A 20843-nucleotide genomic window follows, 5' to 3' on the forward strand; every position below is an offset into this window, starting at 1 on the left:
CTAGTGGCGTAACATATTTGTAGCAGTATCTTCTAGTGTATGTTGTCATGCACAATTCCTCTCTTGAAATAGCTGATGCAGCACCAGCACGTATCTTGTATTAACCTACGCACCGTGTGCTATGCACCATTTTACTTTTCATAATGTTTTTTGGTACAGCGGTGGCGTAGAGATAGAGTATCTATCTTGCGTGCAAGAGGACCGTGGTTCGAATCCCGGTGCCGCGCAATTTTCCACCTGATGAAAAAAATAGAAATCCGCATGTTGATAAAATTGCATGGAATACCACGGAATACCAACTAGCCCGTACCCAAACCTTGGTTCTGCATAAACAGGACCAGAACCGGTAAAGCACTCCCACACCAGAGCAGGATTGGCCACACTAGTTCAGTACTTGGCCACAACCTCCTATATGAATACAACAATCAAACCCCGGCCTTCAGTCACCAGCAGCTGCGAAGCAACTGACCATGGCGGCGGTCAGATCTGTGATGCAGCAGGGGGTGCTAAGAATACCTGGGTCCGAACAGGCAGCCATTGGAATCTCAACTTGGCAACGTTTAATGCTAGAATGTTATCTAGTGAGGCGAGTCTAAAGGTGCTATTGGAGGAATTAGAGGGCAGTAAATGGGATATAATAGGGCTCAGTTAAGTTAGGTGGACAAAAGAAGCATATACAGTGCTAAAAAGGAAGCACGTACTGTGCTACCGGGGCTTAGCGGAGAGACGAGAACTAGGAGTCGGATTCCTGATTAATAAAGATATAGCTGGTAACATACAGGAATTATATAGCATTAACGAAAGGGTGGCAGGTCTTGTTGTGAAACTTAAAGGGCCCCTGAAACGGTTCGGACAAATTTTGTAGACGCGTAGGGTACAGCTTAAGTACAACATTCACACCAGAATTTAAGTGAAGCGTTACGTATTAATGGAGCTACAAGCGATTAGAAGTTACCCTCCTCCCTAGCCATGCTTTTCCTCCTCAACTCGTTCGCCGAGCGAGCGGGGCTAAGCTCCGCCTTCACTGGTTCTGCATCACGATGCGACGTCACATCGTCCACTTCCGGTTGTTTTGGAGCCCGCCCCCGCCCGCGCGACACCTCTCCGCTAGCCGCTTGGCCGTCGACCCCAAGCGACAGCTATCGAAGTAGCGTGCATTGCGAGCATTCTGTCGTAGCGCCGAACGTGTCTGGTATTCCGGTAACCACAGGCAAGTCATTTCGGCGAATGGCTGGAGGCATAAACTCAAGCTGATGAAGGAACTTTAGCGTAGACGTACGTGAGCGGCCTGATCGGTCGCACGGTCCAGACACTTGTTGGCGCAGCGCTTAACCAGCCAAACAAAGCGCTAATATTGCTCTAACCAAGTGTTAAATATTTTAAACATTTATAAAATCAACGCGTTGATGATTACACTCCTGCGAAAAACACACACCAGCAGCAAAGAATACACTTCGTTGCTGCTACTGTGTATGGTCAAGCGGCCAGACCCTGTCCTCTTGCGCTTGCGTTTGCCCTAATACCGGACTCGCGAAACGCTATTGCGTTAGTAATCTTCCGGTGTAAGGTGGACGGCCACAAACGCGCAAATCCTGGCACCGATCGGATAGCGGCAGTCCGATGCGCAGCAGCCAGTTCGCTCGTACGCTGCCTTGCAGAGGGACATGATGTCGCAGCTTGACATATTGCCAGTCGCTACGTTTGCAGTCCACAAGGTAACAAAGTCGAATCATAGTGCTCGTGAAAAGACTGAGACCGGCTCTGACCGCGGAGCTCTCGTCAAAATGGAGTACGTTGTAACACAAGCAGACGACACTTGCTGTGTGCCGGAAGTGCTTAAGTGTACTGAAAAATTGTTCTTGTGCACTCTCTTTATGTTACTTTCTTTTTATAAAAACAAATTAACTAACATTACAACTATTACGAAAATCATTTGTTTACCATAAAGTTGGAAAAATTATCGATCACGCGCCCTGGTCAGCCAATCGTATAGCTCGCCCCACTGACGTCATATGGGTGACTTCGGTCATATGGTTAGGGGCGGCTTAAAATTCTGCCGAGCAGTGTGCTGCGATCGGCAGCGATGTGCATTTTTAAAACCTTATAATAAATTACACGCTTTACGCGGAGCACTTAGATGTGTCAATTAATGATCAGAAGGACCTACTCTAACGACTCAGTACGTTTGTAGAAAATTGTCAAAAGCGTTTCAGGGTCCCTTTAATAAGAGGTACAAATTGAAGGTCGTACAGGTCTACGTTCCTACATTCAGTCATGATGACCAGGAAGTCGAAAGCTTCTATGAAGACGTGGAATCAGTGATGGAATCAGTGACGTGGAATCAGTGGAATCAGTCACAACAAAATACACTATACTGATGGACGACCTCAATGCCAGGGTAGGCAAGAAGCAGGCTGGAGACAAGTCAGTGAGGAATATGGCATAGGCTCTAGGAATAGCAGGGGAGAGTTATTAGTAGAGTTTGCAGAACAGAATAATATGCGGATAATGAATAGCTTCTTCCGCAAGAGGGATAGCCAAAAGTGGACGTGGAGGAGCTCAAATGGCGAGACTAGAAATGAAATAGACCTCCTACTCTGCGCTGACCCTGGCATCATACAAGATGCGGACGTGCTCAGCAAGGTGCACTGCAGTGACCATAAGATGGCAAGAACTCGAATTAGCCTAGACTTGAGGAGGGAACGGAAGAAACTCCTCAAGAAGCCGAACAATGAGTTAGCGGTAAGAGGGAAAATAGAGGAATTCCGGATCAAGCTACAGAACAGATATTCGGCTTTAACTCAGGAAGAGGACCTTAGTGTTGAAGCAATGAAGGACAATCTTATGGGCATCATTAAGGAGTGTGCAATAGAAGTCGGTGGTAACTCCGTTAGACTGGATATCAGTAAGCTATCGCAGGAGACGAAAGATTTGATCAAGAAATGCCAATGTATGAAAGCCTCTAACCCTACAGCTAGAATAGAAATGGCAGAACTTTCCAAATTAATCCACAAGCGTAAGACAGCTGACATAAGGAAGTATAATATGGATAGAATTGAACATGCTCTCAGGAACGGAGGAAACCTAAAAGCAGTGAAGAAGAAACTAGGAATAGGCAAAAATCAGATGTATGCGTTAAGAGACAAAGCCGGCAATATCATTACTAATACGGATGAGATAGTTCAAGTGGCTGAGGAGTTCTATAGAGATTTATACAGTACCAGTGGCACCCATGACGATAATCGAAGAGAGAATAGTCTAGAGGAATTTGAAATCCCACAAGTAACACTGAAAGTGGTAAGGGAATACATCTACGTAGGGCAGGTAGTGACCGCGAATGCAGATCATGAAACTGAAATAATCAGAAGAATAAGAATGGGCTGGGGTGCGTTTGGCAGGCATTCTCAGATCATGAACAGCAGGTTGCCATTATTCCTCAAGAGAAAAGTGTATGACCAGCTGTGTCTTACCAGTACTCACGTACGGGGCAGAAACTTGGAGGCTTACGAAAAGGGTTCTACTTAAATTGAGGACGCCACAACGAGCTATGGAAAGAAGAATGATGGGTGCAATGTTAAGGGGTAAGACAAGAGTATATTGGGTGAGGGAACAAACGCAAGTTAATGACATCTTAGTTGAAATCAAGAAAAAGAAATGGGCATGGGCAGGACATGTAACGAGGAGGGAAGATAACCGATGGTCATTAAGGGTTACGGACTGGATTCCAAGGGAAGGGAAGCATAGCAGGGGGCGGCAGAAAGTTAGGTGGGTGGATGAGATTAAGAAGTTTGCAGGGACAACATGGCCACAATCAGTATATGACCAGGGTAGTTGGAGATGTATGGGAGAGGCCTTTGCCCTGCAGTGGGCGTAACCAGGCTGATGATGATGATGAATGTTTTTAGCCTTCAATGCTTGCAGAGCAGAGTGGCTTCTTTCTTGAATGCAAGCTTTCTCATTTTTTCATATTCCTAGTCTCGTTGATGATTGCTCTTCTTCCTCGATAGCCTGGGTCTTTGCGCAAGCTACACTGAAGTGATTGATTGCAGAATCTTGTTTTGCTGCACCCCTTGGTTGTGGTCGCAATGTTATGTTTCTCGGATGTGGGGTCTGGTCAGTTGTGTTGGTAAGCAGTCTCTCGAGGAAAGCATTTGCTCCTGCGGTCCACACAGCAACATCTACTCCCAGTATACATGCACCTTAACTGGTGCTCCCCGTTGGTTCTTACCTCCTGCAGCCATGGGCAAATTGTGCTTGTGGCCTTCATCAACCATGATTTGTGGAGAACGGAGACCAGCATACATGCTTACATTGTTCGAATTGTATGAAGTTGATAGCCACATGCGTGAAAAGGCCCACAAAAGTGGCTGCCGAAGGTGATGCCCACGGGACCGATTTGTCCATATTGAGACAAAGTGGGGCACCAAGTGCGAGCTGCTGGAAATTGTGCTCGCGCGACGCATTGAAGAAGAGGAAGAGGGGGGTTGGCTCGCGACCGGGGAGAATGCTGATGTTTGACGTGTCACCTTGAGTATGCCATGTTAGGACGGCTTAACGCTCTGCGACAAGAAACCTGGCAGAAGAGTCTTTTCCCACATCTTATTTTGGTGCCGAAAACCCGGGAAGCCAGCCAGCGCCTTTGCAACTTGCGGCTTCGTCTGGGAGAGACCTCCGCAGCCAGACCATCATGGAGTGCATCAAGAACAAGTGGACTTCTCGCCGAGCGCAGAGAATCATTACCGAGGTTAACGAGATCATTCAATCCAGACAGTTCGACCTTTCTGCCCTTCGTGTCTTGCATAGCCGGTTAAAGGCGACGAAGTTGGAGTTATCCGTACTCGATGCCAAGTTGGAAACTTTCATGACCAACGAGCAAGCCACAGCAGATTATGATTCCGTCATGGAATGTGAAGACGCAGATACCAGCGCTTTGGCCTTGCTCAAGCACAATATCGACATGCTCAAGGTTTCCTCCTCGCCTCTGACAATTCAGCCACAGACCGCATCTGATGGGAACCAAACGTCTGCTTCCTCGACAGACACGACATGTTCACAGCGCGAGTTTGGCACTAGGTTACCAAAGTTAGAACTTGTACGTTTCGACGGAACAATAATCCGATGGCAGCCATTCTGGGATGTGTTTCTTCATTCTGTTCATGAGAACCCGCGGCTGTCCGACACGGATCGCTTCCATTCCCCGATTTCGCTACTTGATGGAACTGCTGCTCAAGCGGTCGCTGGAATCCAAGTGACAGAATCAAGCTACAGCGATACACTTGAAATATTGAAGCAGCGCTACGGCAACCGCAAGTTGATCGAGCAGAAACTCTGGGAAAACCAACGAATGCTCGGGTCGGTGACATCTTCAAACAATGTTACAGCCTTGCGGCAGTTTCAAGACGACATTCAACTCAACCGACGAGGAACCGCAAACCTTGGGGTGAGCGCTTCATCATACGCTTCGATGCTAGGTGAAATACTTCTGAAAGCTATACCTCAAGATATGGTAGTAGAGTATTACAAGCGCGAGAGCATCAAGTCCACTATGCCATCGGTAGGCTCAAGCAATTGGAGGCGAGGACTTATGGACTCGCCATCTGTCGGAAGTGCCTCCCTTGCATAGTATGAGGGATCACGTGGCACGCTCCTCATGGGTTTCGCTTACGGCGCTCAATAAAAACAACACGCAGCAGCCTCCTGGACATTTATGTGGGTACTCTCAAAACGAGGGAAGTTTTTGACTGTCGATATGATAATCTTGGGCAAACTGAAAGCACAGAATCGTTTACAGATGCTATCTCTTTACTGAATACGTAGAGCGAACGCCACTACGCGCGGTCGCCGCGAAGGTGTCTCCCGAACCGGCTTCTTGCATGAAAGGTAGGAAAATGGTGAAAGTAAACTATGTGAAATATGTTCTTACAGTAGGCTGTCTGTATGAACAAATGGGGCATAACAGAATGAAGCTTCAATGCGGCGATCGCACGGGTCCGCAGCGACCAACTGCGCGTCTGCATGCATGTCCGCACACAATGTTTTGCGTTGGCTGCGAGCGCGCTTTCGCACCGTGTGTGTGTGTGTGCGTGCCGTGAGCTTTAGGCCACAGCGTATGAGCATTTCACAGTACACTAGCAACCATTGTTGTGTGGACGCTATCAGAACTGTTCAAAAATAATTTCGTTATAGAGACTTCGACGCCTATGGCAACTGTGATGTGCCGTCACGACGATTCAATCTTTTTCTGTGTTCTAAATTCTCGGACATTTCAATATTATTTCACAAGTTGCATCGCACTGTATATTTATCGGTCTTCTCAGCGTGCGATTTCCTTCTGTTTCTTTTTCGTAATCCAGTGCATTAATTCATAATACGAACATAACCATACGCCATGCCTTTTTTTAATGTGCATCTTACCACTCCCTTTCCGTTACAGTAAACTTGCCAGTATCTAGCATCAACAAGTTCATAGACCAAACCGTAATGACATTAGCCGGGCAGCGGGCATGGGCGAGTGTCTCAGTGCGCGTTTTCTGCTACTTACCGAACATCGCAGTCCCGGCACTGTAGCAGAAATCTTCCTTGCGTTTGCGCTTGCTGCATACCCACGTTGCAGCCGATGGCCGTCTGCCGGTTCTAAGTTTCCTGAGCCAAGCTTCACGCAGCTCCTTGTCCTGCAGCTACGTGTGAATAAGGCTGGCACTGGGTTCCGCTGCGTACATCTGGCACTGCGGCACCGAGCAGTAGCCTACCATGCTGCACGTCTCCAAAGGCAGCTACTGCCTATTATAGTAGTTTCAGATGTTGTCAAGCAGACACCCAAGGTGGTAAAGCCTCACCACTTAATCTGAACCGCAACGCAGATGGGACTTTATACTGTCATTTTTAGCTCGCTTTGGCGCTTCCGAAGCAGCCGACGTGGCCGCTGTGTCCACGTGATCCCTCATGCCACGTCACGCCGACGGTGGCGCCAGCTTTTCCAGTGGTGGAGCTTGCCCCCAATAGTGAGCACTCACCGGAACAGGAGTCAAGAGTGCTTGCTGAAATTTCTTCAGCTAGAAGTCGAATGTAGAGAGAGGTGTGCTGAGCCTAGAACACCAAGGCTGAACGAAACACGTCCTAAACACAGTCCGAGCTTCAATATGTCGTCGACTCCTGCTGCAAGGGTTCTTCACAACAAGGCAGAAGTATTAATAGAACCATGCTTTTGTTCAGCCAAAGACCACAGGACCGAACGATACACCAGTGACGTTAGCCTCGAAGACAAATGCAGCATGCTCAGGAAATATGGTCGACGCTTCAAGTGCACAACGGCATACTTTGCACATGACTGTCGTCGCAGGACCCAGTGTACCGCATGCAAGGGTCGTCATGCTTCCACGATGTGCAACGCTGGAGTAAACGAAAGATCGCGTTCTTCAGCACCACAAAAGACACCGGATGTTGCCATGCACGTTCCAATGAACAGTACACAGCCTCGACTCACTACGAAGATTCTCCTACAGACGTTCCGTGCCTAGCTGACGACTCCGACCCACTGCTGTTACGTCCGCGGTGTTTTAGACAATGGCAGTCAAAGAACATTTTTTCGGGAAGATGTCTGTAAGAAGCTCAATTTATCTCTCATATGAGATATGGAGCTGGTGATTAGCACGTTCAGACGAGCTCGGTCACAGCATGCTCAGCGGGCTAAGGTAGTCAGCTTAACACTTCGGAGCCAGCTCGAGAATGTATCAGTACAGATAGAAGCAAATCTTCGTGCCTTTTATCTGCGGAGACATGATCGAAATCCCGCCAGATAACCATTTGTTCCATGCTATCGTCGCAGAGGACAAGCCACTAGCAGACGCAGTGGTTTTCCCTGGCGTAACAGGTGAACCTGTAGCGTGTCTTTTGATTGGTTTCGACCAGATGTGGAAGCTCATGCCGAATTCAAGTGAGGTGAAATGGGATATCGAAAACTGATCTCTGGTAGCGATCAACACGAACATCGGATGGGACTATTCAAGAGCCCTTGGCATTCACATGGAAAGTTAGTCGGCAAACGAGCAGTCATATATGTGTTTTACACATAGACGCAGACGAGAATGAAGAACTTTCCTTCCCATTGCAACGATTTTGGGAAGTGGAAGCGATTGGTATGGGGGTGGATACGCCATCATCCAAACAAGAAGAGAGGTGCGAGAACTCACCTGAGGTGTTACTCGACGAAAGAAAACCAGCAGTAGAAGTGGTTCTGATGGCCCTAAGTAGGACTCCTGAGCCTATATTTGATGTCACGAAATATAGTCACTGGAAGACAGTCCTTAGAATCACGACTCATCACGAAGAGGTTCATTCACAATGGCCAAGCACCTTCTAATACTAGAAGAGAAGGTTCACCATCCGCTCAGGAGATTTCTGAAAGCGAAGATATGTGGCTGAGGATATTACAAGCAGAAAGCTTTGGAAATGAGACTGCTGCACTAAAAATGGACAAAGCTCTCGACAAGACGTCTACCATACGAGACCTTCACCCGTTCATAGATGCCAAGGGCCTTATCAGGATCAAGACTCGTCTTGACAACGCAGCTGCTTCAGACAACGTAAAATGTCCCGTACTCCTACCCGCAGATCATCGCTGTACGCACCTCACCGTGGACTGCGAACATCGATGCCTTCTTCACAGTGGTGTCGATGTTACACTCACCGAGTTGCGTGAGAAGTTTTGGGTAGTACACGGTCGCCAGTGTGTTAAAAAGGTGCTTGGCCAGTGCGGGGTCTGTGCGAGGTTTCTTCTTAAAGCGGCTTCAGCTCCTACAGCCCCACTTCCGATTGACAGAGTCTCGAGGTCTCATCCATTTCAAGTCATGGGCGTCAACTTCGCTGGTCCAGTGTTTGTGAAGGAAAACGGCTCTGTGAAAACATTCATTGTAGTATTTACCTGTGCTGTTGTGCGAGCTGTTCACTTAGAACTTTCCAATGACATGACTGTGAATTCCTTTTTATTGGCCTTCCGTCGATTTATTTCGCGCCGTGGTTTGGCAGGTGTAATTTATTCTGAAATTCCTTTAACATTTAAGGCAGCCAGTCGCAAACTTAAGCTGACATATGGACTTCTACGTGATGTCAAGGTATAGAACTTTTGTGCATCTAGTAACATCACATGGAAGTTCATTGCTGAGCGCGCTTCAAGGTGGGGAGGATTTTAGGAAAGAATGATTCGAACAGTTAAACACTAGGAAAACACTAGGAAAAGGATGCTTCAGCTTCGAACAGCTCCACACTCTACTAACAGAGGTCGAGGCAGTGATAAATTCTAGAACGCTCAAATACATTTCTGATGATGCTACCGAAGCGGAAGTACTAACTCCTTCACACTTTTTGTCAGGTAGATGTCTCACTGCCCTTCCACAAGCACAAGTTAACGAGAACTCTGGAGGTCACACAGACACACTGCATGCCTGGAGATGTAGACAACAAAGACTAAACGACTTTTGGCAGCGCTGTTATAAAGAATACATCTTGACACTGAGAAGCATGCACAGCAGGTCACGGAAGCCCGACAACTCTTTACAGAATTATGACCTTCTCATTATTAGAGATAACATAGTACCCATTACGTTTTGGAATTTAGGTAAAGTTGTTAAAATCTTTAAGGGGAGCGATGGGTACGTCAGAGCATGCAAAGCCCGACTAGCAGACAACACAGAGTTCACGAGGCCGGGTCAACTTCTTTGTCCTCTGGAACTGTGCAAGTGACATTATTGGCCGCAGAGGATGTTGGAAACCGTTCTCGCGCAGCGCATCGAAGAAGAGAAAGAGGGGGATTGGCTCGCAACCGGGGAGAATGCTGATGTTAGGCTAGTCACCTTGAGTACGCCATGTCGGGACGGCTTAACGCTCTGCGCCAATAAACCTGGCAGAAGTGTCTTTTCCCACACGAGCCACATGTTAGTGGCCCCCAAAATAAAAGAAAAGTGCAGCTTGGAAAGGAGTCAACGCTAAAATGCTGGGTAGTCCATGTCGCTGTGTAGGCTGCGGCAGCAGATGCCAGCGTCACCCGATTGCTTCGCAATGCAAGTTGCTCATCTTTAATGGCGACTGTTGCTGCAAACAGGTGGGACACTCTGTCCAATCTGTTTCCGCTGCTGCTTGTCGCTCGTTACCAGACCACCACGTGCGATGAAGGCAAGCACTATGCCTGCAAGTAGGCGGCTGAATGTATCGTAAGAGACCCATGTACGTGAATGCTCACTGTTGCCATATGGTTCGTAGCCAATGTATAATGTATTGTCTGAACCTTATGCGGTGATTGATTGCTGTTGAATTTTGCTGTTATCTCACTTGGTTACGGTTGCCATGTTATGTTTCTCGGATATGGCCGCCTGGGCAGTTGCATTGGGACGCAGTCTCTCGAAGTAAGCATTTGCTCCTGCAGTCTGCACAGCGACATAGACTCCCAATTCACACACACCGCGATTCGTGCTCTCCGTTCACCCTTTCCTGCTTTAGCCATGGGCAAATTGTGCCTGTGGCCTTTCTCGGCTGTAATTAGGCATGAATGGAGATCAGCATACGTGCTTACATGGTTCGAAGTGTATGAAGTTGATATTCATATGAGTGGAAAGGCCCGCAAAAGTGGCTGCCGAAGGTTATGCCCATGAGAGCGACTTGTCCATATTGAGACAAAGTGGGACACCAAGTGTGAGCCAGACATAAGCCGCCCCGAAAAAAAAAGAAACGTGCAGGTTGGAAAGGAGTTAAAACTAAAATGCCGGGTAGTCCATGTCGCTGTGCTGGCTGCAGCAGCAGATGCCTGCATCGCCCAATTGCTTCGCAAGGCAAGTTTCTCATCTTTCACGGCGACTGTTGCTGCAAACAGATGAGACACTGTCCAATCTGCTTGCGCCGCTGGCTGTCGCTCGTTACCAGACCGCCATGTGCGACGACGACGGTGAACCGTTTACGAGCTCGCGTCAATGATTCCAGCGTATCTCGACATGCAAATTTTATTTCTGCTTTGCATGAGAATGTGCACTGCTTGTCTTTTGCCAATAAAAGTCACACATTCTGTTCACTCACTTGTGGCTTGTTTGTATGGGCGTCAGTAGAGGCTCTTTGGTCTCTTGGCAATTAGAACGCACCAGCTATGCAGCAGCCAAGGCATTGAGGCATGCCGCATAGGCGGCAGGGCGAGCACAACGCGTACCAGCGTATGCCACCGGTGAAAAGCGGCCATATTGGATTTTGCTCTAAAAAAACACACACACACACTTCCGTTTTCTAGTTGAGAAGCACCAACTGGTGTCCACCTATGTAAGTTCCATGTGCTGCCACTGCTTATTTTCGTACCACTGCAGAAGGTCCAGTTTCCCTTCTCTAAAGTTGGTTCTTTATTTACGCCATGACGTGTAAAGCGGAGGAGGAGGGTATGGCAAAAGCGTGAGAAGCGTAGTGCCATGCAAGAAAGGCTCCGCGGCAACGACCGCTACGAGATGGCGACAGAGTAGGGTGCCGTTGTCTGCTGTCTTCCGATACTATATATGGAAACAAAGCGCTACATGAGCGGAGGTCTGTCTGTGATGGCTGCTGTTTAGGCGCCCATGCATCACCCACCCGCTGCCTCTCGTAATCTCCCGATTGGCGAGGCACTCGCGCCACACTTCGCTCCATTTGCGATGTGCCGCACGAGACAGATTGTCCGCACTAGCCATTGCGAAATGAAAACACGTATAGAGCTTTACTCAAATTTCACATTAAAGCGACATTAAAGGCAAATATTAAGTTAAGCTGAAGTGATAGATTAGTGCTCGAGAATCACTAAGGCGTCAATATTATCTCAACAGAACCTTAATGATCGAGATATTGAGGTAAATGCAGGACATGATTAGAGGCTCCCACGGGACATTCAAGTACTTGCCCAATGACGAAGGCACTCATCAGTTAAATTGACACTAGTACTCAACCAATCGTTGCAAAAAACATAATTGTATTGTATCATAAGATGAAATAAAATGGTACTTGTCCATTTCTAGTGCATTTTTAGAAAAAAGAACTAATTTTAATTACCCTCGACAACGACGCAGGACGTTGAAAGGCTTTGTCTTCGCTCGACTCTGAGCCACCCCCGCTTTCACGTTTCAGCAGTTTCGTTATCGCATAGTGCTGCGCTGGTTTTGCTGGCTCGCAATACTCGCACAAACTGCCAGTAGCAGAGAATTCAACTTTCATGTCATGTCGCGCAATGCCTAAACGGTCTACGCCACTTGACCAAAAAGCAGCTGCAGCAGCGAATCCACCGCTCTGCTTTGACTCGGTGCCGCCGTCTGTTTGGCACTGTTTTACTCACCGACGGCAGCAAAGGGTGATGATGGTGTATGCAATGTCACCGCTCTCCCGGTTAGGTGGCGGGAGATTTGAATTTCGAAGAAGGTATTCGGACCCTTCAGATGCAATTTTCTCGTAAACTAAGTTCTTTTTGGCATGAAACAAGTGTTGGGAGTTTTTTGGAATGGTATTTAAACAGTCCATGTCGACTTGCTATTTGCCTTTAGTGTCCCTTTAAGGAGTGTTGTAATCAAAAGTGAGTTTTTTTCAGTGCCACAATCCCAGTTACATGCATGTATTGTTGCAAACTTCTCAGGATTGGTTTCATTTGGTTTATGGGGTTTGACGCTGCAAAGTTACTCTCCCTATGAGATACGCTGTAGAGGAGGGCTCCGGATAATTTCGACCACCCGGAGTTTTGAGATATTAATTACCGAACTTTGTGGAGAAACGTATTGGGGTTCCAATTACTTTTGTGTTTCAATGCATAAAACGACGTCTTGTCTAGAAAGTAAGCATGAAGGTCGTTTTTATGGACAAAGCTTCATTTACCACAATGTGGGACCAGCAGCAGCGAGTCTGGTGGCCCGAAAATTGCAAGTAAGCATAATTTACAGAAGCTCTCGTATCCTATGAAGTATTAACTTGCATTTTGCACACTATTATTGGCTGTCCAAATGCATATTCAAATTTGTGTAAAAAAAGACAGGCATTCGATAAGCCACACTGCACTTTGGCACCACACTTTGTGCATGCTCCAATGTATATCACATGTGTACTAGTTGGTAAGACGTGCAGATTTCTGAAGCCAGAGTGCAGCAGTACAGTACATGCCACGAAACGAGTGCCTGTGAAATATTTGTAAAGTACCACAGCACCCGCACTCAGGAGATAAATAAGTTGTTTGCACTAGAATAATAATAATAATAATAATTGAATTTGAACGTCCCAAAGCTGCACATGGCACAAGACAGATGCGATAGAATGGAAAATAATTATAATTTACATTATGCTTATCGGGCCAAACATTTTAATGAAGCACTGAGCAGACAAATATGATCAGCTATGCGTGCTACCAGTACAATTGTTTTAGGTTTGGCCAAGTTTATATAAAATATGACCGAAGTATACTTACATTGAATGTAATAAAACAGACGCAAACTTCTGAATCCCGTAGAATATTTTGCTCCTTTAGAAATAGAAGCAATTAGAAAGCCAATTTACATGCACTGTGGCATATGTAGAAACAGTAAAACGTCCTATATGCTTTAGAGAGCACAAACAGAAACTAAAGCTTTGCTTCATAATCCTCGTTACTTCCAGAGTGCGGTCAAGTCCTAAGAATGCTCCGCCGTGATGGCTCAGTGGTTAGAACATTCAGCTGCACTGTGCCATGATAGCCAACTATGATCCCAGCAGTAGGTGCCGCATTTCAATAAAGGGGAAATGCAAAACCGCCAGTGTGCTGCACGAGGTCAGTGCACATTAAAAAGCTCCAGGCAGTCAAAATTATCTGGAGCCGTCCTCTACAGCGTCTTCATAGCCAGAGTCGCTTTGTAGCCTTAAACCCCATAAACCAAATCAAACCAGTCCTAAGAAGCTTACAACAATACATGCATTTAACTGGGATCGTGGCACTGAAGAGAGGAACTGCTCAGTTGTATGAGGAAACTACACAACACGCTGCAGTGAGTGAAGTGCACTTTTCAGCAAGGCCGTCACAGCGTGCTCAGGTGCTACAAGAATACAGTTAGTTGTGCTTCCCCTATTGCATCCCCTTGCCCCTCCCCCAGTACAGGGTAGCCAACCGGAGATAACCTCTGGTTAACCTCCCTGTCTTTCCTTTGCCTTTCTCTCTCTCTCTAGATGTGCTTCACAGCAAAGCAAGCATGGCATGCTCGCGCACTTTAGCAGACAACACGGTACCCTGCCTCCAAGCCCAGCGCACCTGCGCCCCTTAGCTTCAATGCGCGGCCACGCCCTGTGCGCTGGCACTTCATGGAGCTTGGCCATGCTGCACCACGTTCGTACCAAGAGTGGACGACCCGGTACGTACCCAGTGATGGTCCTGAAGAGAATACCTGCGCTTCCGTCAGCAGGAGCAGACAGCGGCTACCCCCGCAACGCAAGTGCCCCCACCGCAAACCATAGCGAGTGGAGCGCCACCAGCGACAACCGTCACGAATGGAAAGGGGGAGTGGCATAAGGATGACAGAACAGGTTACTGCCCATGCAAACGTGCCAGGGCGCCAATCCCCAAAGGCGCCAATCCCCCCAATATGTACCAGTGTGTGAAAAAGTCAACTGCCTCCTTAAAGCCTTAGACATTTTCTACTTTAATCTTTTATTATTATTTTTCCAAGCATCAATAGCTTCAATAATGCCATACCCACATCACCTGTCTCGAGATTTCCTGTACTGCGTATGGTAATAAATGCAAGACTGTTGAATACTGCATTTACTCTATTCTAACATACACTTTTTATGGAAGGAATTACTAAAATATAACATGTGCATTAGAATCGAGTACAAAACCAGTACTACAAAAGTGACAAACAACCATCATTGGTATTAAAAATTTCTGTAATCCAATCCCCACATCACTATAATTCCGACTGCCAAATTACAATATCTTGTCAAAAACACCATTTTGTAGTGTCTGACTGGCTCTGAGAGCCAACTGAGCTCTGTGAACCATCTTGAGCCAACCACAGCATCTGTGGTTGGCTCAAGATGGCAACATGGTGGAATTTGTGAACATAGTGCAGAGCTACAGCTTCTGCAATCAGCTCAAGATATTGACATAGCGAATTGGCTCAAGATATTGACACAGCGGAATCCGTGAACCTAGCAGGTGGCTACAGCTTCTGTGGTTAGTTCAACAGGTCAACATGGCGGAATTTGTGAACAGAGTACACACCTACAGTTTCAGTGACTGGCTCAAGACTTCAACATGGCAGAATTCATGAACATTGTGAAATTTTCAAGTGTCCAGAATGGACCTGTAGGAGCTGTAGGAGCTTTGTGCCTGCTCTGCAAGTTTATCAGGTTGCCGTTGTCTGCAAGGTGTTTAGGAAATGCAGCATTTGAAATGCCATAGATGGCACTGAAGATGTGATGCTCTGGGGCTGTTGATAATGATAAGGAGGCGTCTGACAGTGATGATGAGCGATACCCAATCAACTGTAGCCCAGATGCAATAAATTTCTTTTTCGAAGTAAGCACAAATCACCATTACTCTCTCCTGCCATGAAAAACTTTTGAGTGGAATGACAAGGGCATTGAATCTTTCATTACTCGCCATGAAAATCAGGTGCATGTTACACATGAGAGCATGCTAGAACTGAACCAATACGGTACGTTTTAAATATTGCAAGCAAGCACAATGTCAAGATGAAAATGTAGGTCAAAATAAAGCTAACTAAAGTGCACTTCTAGGTACACAGTTGCACATACCTCACAAAATACTCGTCTGGCTGCAGCAACATAAAACATGCCAACAATGATCCGTGCATCTTGCCTCTGTAGACAGAAATGTAAAGGAAACACTTCTTTATCACATACACACTACAAAAGGTACAGGAACAAGCAACCTCTGAAGCAGCAAAAGCACAAGACTCACCACAAGATTCTTGACTGCATCTGTGGGATCAGTTAGAAAGCTTTGCCTGGTAACAATTTCAATGTGCGCTTCTTTACAACGTGCTTCTAAGTCTTCACCTGTCTGCAAAAGTGAAGCAAGTAAATGCCCACAAGCACATCAAACTTACTAGCAAAATACCACGTCCTATGTAAAACAAGTGGCTGGCCAGGAAATAAAATATGATAAAAAATAAATAAATTGTGGGGTTTAATGTCCCCTAACTGCACAGTGGGTTAGGAGGGACACCGCAGTGGAGGGCTCCAGATTCATTTTGACCACCTGGGGTTCTTTAATGTGCATTTAAATTGAAGTACAGTACATTAGCATTTTTTTACATTTAGCCTCCACCTAAATGTGGCTGCCACAGCTGGGAATCAATCCTTGTTCTCAGCAACAGAATTCCATAGCCACTGAGCCATTGTTGTGGGTCAATTCAAATAGGAAACAGAATATAGCAATCATTCTTTGTACAGAAATGATAATGAAAAAGAATTGCTTTTTAAGAGATCTGCAATGTGTTGTCAATAGATTCAGTAAAAATATTGTCCTACCATTGAGACTTACAAGTGAGGGACACAGATATTTGTGTACAAAGGTGCAGTGGCTGCACTGACCGCTTAAGTACTATTAAGAATTGTGCACTGAAACAAGCACTATGTACACTATTTAAAAGGTGACGTAAGAGCATTCTAAAATTTAAAAAAATGTTAAGAAAATTTTCGAAATGAAACCACATAAGCTCTCAAGCCATCATCCCATGTACAGATGATAGACTGAATATTCATACAGAACGCAATTTCACAAACTAGAAAAGGGCAGACCAGCCCACTTTTAAGATTTTTTTCTCCATGCACAATAGTGAGGAAATAAAGATCAGCAAGGCTACAGCTCTGATTAAAAAGAAAAAAAAGGAAGGAAGAATCAGAAAGGGTAGGAAATTTAAAAAAAAATTATGAGGTTTTACGTGCCAAAACAGCAATCTGATTATGAAGCCCACTGTAGCGAGAGACTCTGGAATAATTTGGACCACCTGGGGTTTCTTAACCTGCACCTAAATCTAAGTACACGGGTGTTTTCGCATTTTGCCCCCATCGAAATGCGGCCACCATGGCTGAGATTTGATCCAGAAAGTTTGCACTGTACATTAAGCCACTTCAATCTAATTTCATACTGCCTTTCAAAAAACATAGACCAACACCACTTACAGATATAAAAACTTCTTCAGCTTCTTGAATGATAGCAATTCTTGACCATGAGAACTTCTGAAACAACTTGATGCGCGTAGGATTGTGAATAGTAGCTGATGGATGAGTCCTGAAGAATGTTGGAAAACGTTTTCTATTGGAGAGTGCAGGTGAGCTAGACCCATACGATATCTGCAAAGAGAAGTTTGGCCATGCAAATGCCAAGTCATTGCAACTATAATATATGCAAATACAAAGTAGGCCACAGAAACGTCAAGTCATAACAAATTTAAAGCACAAGAGCAAACTACAGACACAGAAAACGGCTGGACATAGAAGTATGCCAAGTCATCATGTAGGAGATGCTACATTTTGAACAGCCATGAATAGACATTCCTGAAGCACCCTGTGAACTGCATCTTTATTTTGCACTAAATGGCTGACAGTTAAGTCTGTCTTGATGGACTAAACAATTTTACTCAAGTCTGAAAAGCACCGAAACTATTATGCTTGAAAGGTCAAAGCCATGGCTGACAATTGTTTTCAATTTCTAGGAGCCTTCCACTAAAGAAAATCCTGATAGAAAGAGAAACATCCCCATGACCATAAGAAGTATCATATTTAAGCTTTCAATACTTACCACTTTTAAATACAAAACACAGAGAAGCATTCACAAGGGAAAAAGAATCTAAAAACAAAAGTTCACTAGTTTCTGGATGCCTTAGACCTTCAAAAACTTTTTTCTCATTGTGGCTGTTTGCAATGCTATCACAGCCACTGTGCATCTCAGTAAAAAAAGCAATGAACTGCTCATATCATGTGAGGACAGTGGCAGAGTGCTTGAAGAAACTACTTTATTAACAGTATGAATAGTAGAAAAAACAGCTTGTTAAAACATACGCTCCAGTGACATTCCTTGCTTAACCACTGCTATTCAATTCAAGCCTCAATCTTCCTCTTAACTTCTGTCTTGTTTGGCTTAAGAACTGTGTGGGACACCTAAATATTTTTTCATCTAAGAAGCAGCTTGCAGTAGTGTTGATTTTGTTAACCACAATAACCCCTGTTCTTTCCATACTATATTAGAACAGCACATTAAGGAGCTTGTGTCATTATAAATCCTTCCCACATAAATACTGAGCAATAGCTGGCTCTCATTTCATCAAAAGATATTTAATTTACGTAAGTTGAGGTCCACCTAAGGCCCAATGAAAATGTACAGAAGTTAGGTGGCTTTCACTCAAGCTGTTTGGGCTGTTTCATCAAGCGTAAGTTTCAAAAGTGAGAACCAATGCAAGTGCTGAACTTTCCATTTAACAATAATAATACATCCATTTCCGATCACTGATTCCTTAGTGCTTTTGGTGTGTTATTACTCATACTTGCTAATAGAACGACATCTTCTGCAGAAAATTTAGAAAAGAGCAGCATTCAAAATAATTGCTTCTATCTTTGTGTGCATCTGATATTGTGCTGTTTATCACATACAAATTTGCGACAAACAATGTGGTTCAGGCAAAGCGCTATTGTCCTCTTGACAGCAGACTTATGCAGCTTGTGGGGCAAGTTTATTAACAAGTCATGCTCCTATGCAAAAGCCTTAATGTACAGCAAGTGCATTACATTGCGATCAATCAAACTGAACACTGCACTGCACTCGGGAAGGATCAAACCCCAAACTCCTTGTTTCCATGACAAATGCTAAATCAATCTAGTCACACGTAACAGGCAACACATTCTAGCAGCAAGGGCTATATGTTGGGTTTGGTGCATGCACACAATGGGCAACAATGAAGCCAGTGCCCAATGGCCTTGTGTCACCACAGTGTGTCACTAATTTTGCTGTGGCACTTAGAGAGCAAGGCAAAAGATAGCATATGCATGCAGTGTGGTTGGAAATAAATATCACTATCTAGACTGAATGAATAGAAACAGATATCCAAACTAGCAAAAGCACACAGCACACAAGAAGTACACTGCAGTGTTTCATCCTTGAGTGCTTTGTCTGCTTTCACTGGTTCACACCGTTGAACATGAACCAACTATGCCAGTCTTCAACCCTTCTGCAAGGAAACAGAGATATCGCCCATCTATCATGAGTGTGTGATACACAATGCTTTAAGCACAATGTGGACAAAGTGTATGGGTAATACAGAATGTTGTATAGATAAGGAAAGCAGTATAATACTCAATCACATGAGCACTTACAATCGTGACAGAGGCTGAGTGGCATCGATCATGATTCAAAGCACCCAGTGTGACTGGGATATAAATCCGAAGTATGCACTTGCAGGCAATGCGTAATCCTGATTTACTGAAGATGAAGTAGGGGGAAGTACTACATTGAAACATGCTATTAAGCAAAATGCACTGTGATATGCCACCTACGTGTGGAATTTGAGCACGATAAGCCATCAGTTTAGCTCCGACATTTAGCATGTGCATTTTTTAGTAATGGCTCATATATGACAAATTTAGTTAATTGCATCTATACACGCTATAGGGGTACATTAAAAAGGCCAGGAAGTGAACATGAACTGAATGAAACTGTGGTGCATATGAAAAGATAATGTTCAATATATGTAAAAAAAATAATGTTTCCCCTTTAAATGACAAATTATACTGGGTGTTTCAAGGAACCTATATCAAGCTTTTTTTTTTTTTAAGGGTGGTGCATTTTAGGTGATTGAGAGCAATGGCATACCACAGATATCCACTGGTTAACCTCCCCATCTTTACTTTTATCTCTCTCTCTCCAAGTAAGATTACTATTTTTTTAAATATGATTAGTAACCAAATTAGCAAAGTTCAATTATGAAAAGCTTTAGCTATTAATTTAAGGCATTAGTGTGACCATAAATGTTGTAGAGCATGCTCAATAACACCCAATGAAGTTGTTGCAATGATGTGATCTTTTACACTTGAAATATTTTTAAAAAATGACGTTACTGCGTATTTGCACCTTTGGTTTGTGGCATTATCAGTCATATTTCCATAGAATGTTTGTTTCTATAGAATGCCGTATGTTCGTTTGTAAAAGGAAGCAACTGGCCCTGGCATCCAGGAAGCCAGGTCAGCATGGTCTGGAACGATAAGGGATAGGCCGGTACTGAAAGCAGATCGAAACATGCTCATGGGCCTCTGTTACAACAGGCATGTGGGCTTGTCTTTGGAAGAACAGTTAAGAACACTGCATATGAGACACACAAGCACACGGTGCTGTCTTCTTTTTTTTTTTCATGTTTCATTTCATTTATTAGCTTTCTTCAGGGCTTGGAAAAAAAAAGAACTATGTCAAAGATAACGTCATGGAAACAACTTCAATTGGTGTTTACTGTTGGGCTAGTTGGTACATGACGTGCTTGTCTCTCTTCCTTGTCCCGTTTCTTGAGCTGTTTATGTCTTTAGCCTTACTGGTTGTTATAAAGCATGCTTTACAGCTTCTGCAAAGACTGCTCTTATAGCAGGACCTAAGCTTAACTGAATTTCTATAAAGCTGGCTTTGAGGTGCAAAAGCTTGCAAATAAAAATGGGTATTTATCTGATAGCAAAAGGCTTTAGTTACACTACATAAGAAAATCAGTAAACCTGAAGTCATAAAATATAACAACCACATCTTCGCTTATATATCACACTGCTTAAAGACAAATTAGAACAACATAAGTAATGTTGGGGTTTACATGCCAAAACCACAATATGATATTGAGGCA

At 44.8% G+C, this 20843-nt stretch overlaps 1 protein-coding gene across 4 annotated transcripts in view; it reads right to left on the reverse strand.

Moving 5' to 3' along the window:
* GABA-B-R1 (gamma-aminobutyric acid type B receptor subunit 1) overlaps positions 1 to 20843 on the reverse strand; it is a 121136-nt gene that overhangs the window by 97446 nt on the left and 2847 nt on the right. For all 4 annotated transcript variants that reach the window (XR_012829060.1, XM_075695846.1, XM_075695852.1 and 1 more), the window contains exons 3-5: positions 17155 to 17325; positions 15929 to 16030; positions 15763 to 15828 (exon numbers count right to left, since the gene is read on the reverse strand). Coding sequence is in view for 3 of the 4 variants with exons in the window: in XM_075695846.1 (XP_075551961.1) it covers positions 15763 to 15828; positions 15929 to 16030; positions 17155 to 17325 (339 nt within the window). In the remaining variant the exon portion in view is untranslated. The remainder of the gene's footprint in view (positions 1 to 15762; positions 15829 to 15928; positions 16031 to 17154; positions 17326 to 20843) is intronic.

Source organism: Dermacentor variabilis, chromosome 1 (genome assembly GCF_050947875.1).
Source record: "Dermacentor variabilis isolate Ectoservices chromosome 1, ASM5094787v1, whole genome shotgun sequence".
In the NCBI taxonomy this organism is placed as follows: Eukaryota; Metazoa; Arthropoda; class Arachnida; order Ixodida; family Ixodidae; genus Dermacentor; species Dermacentor variabilis.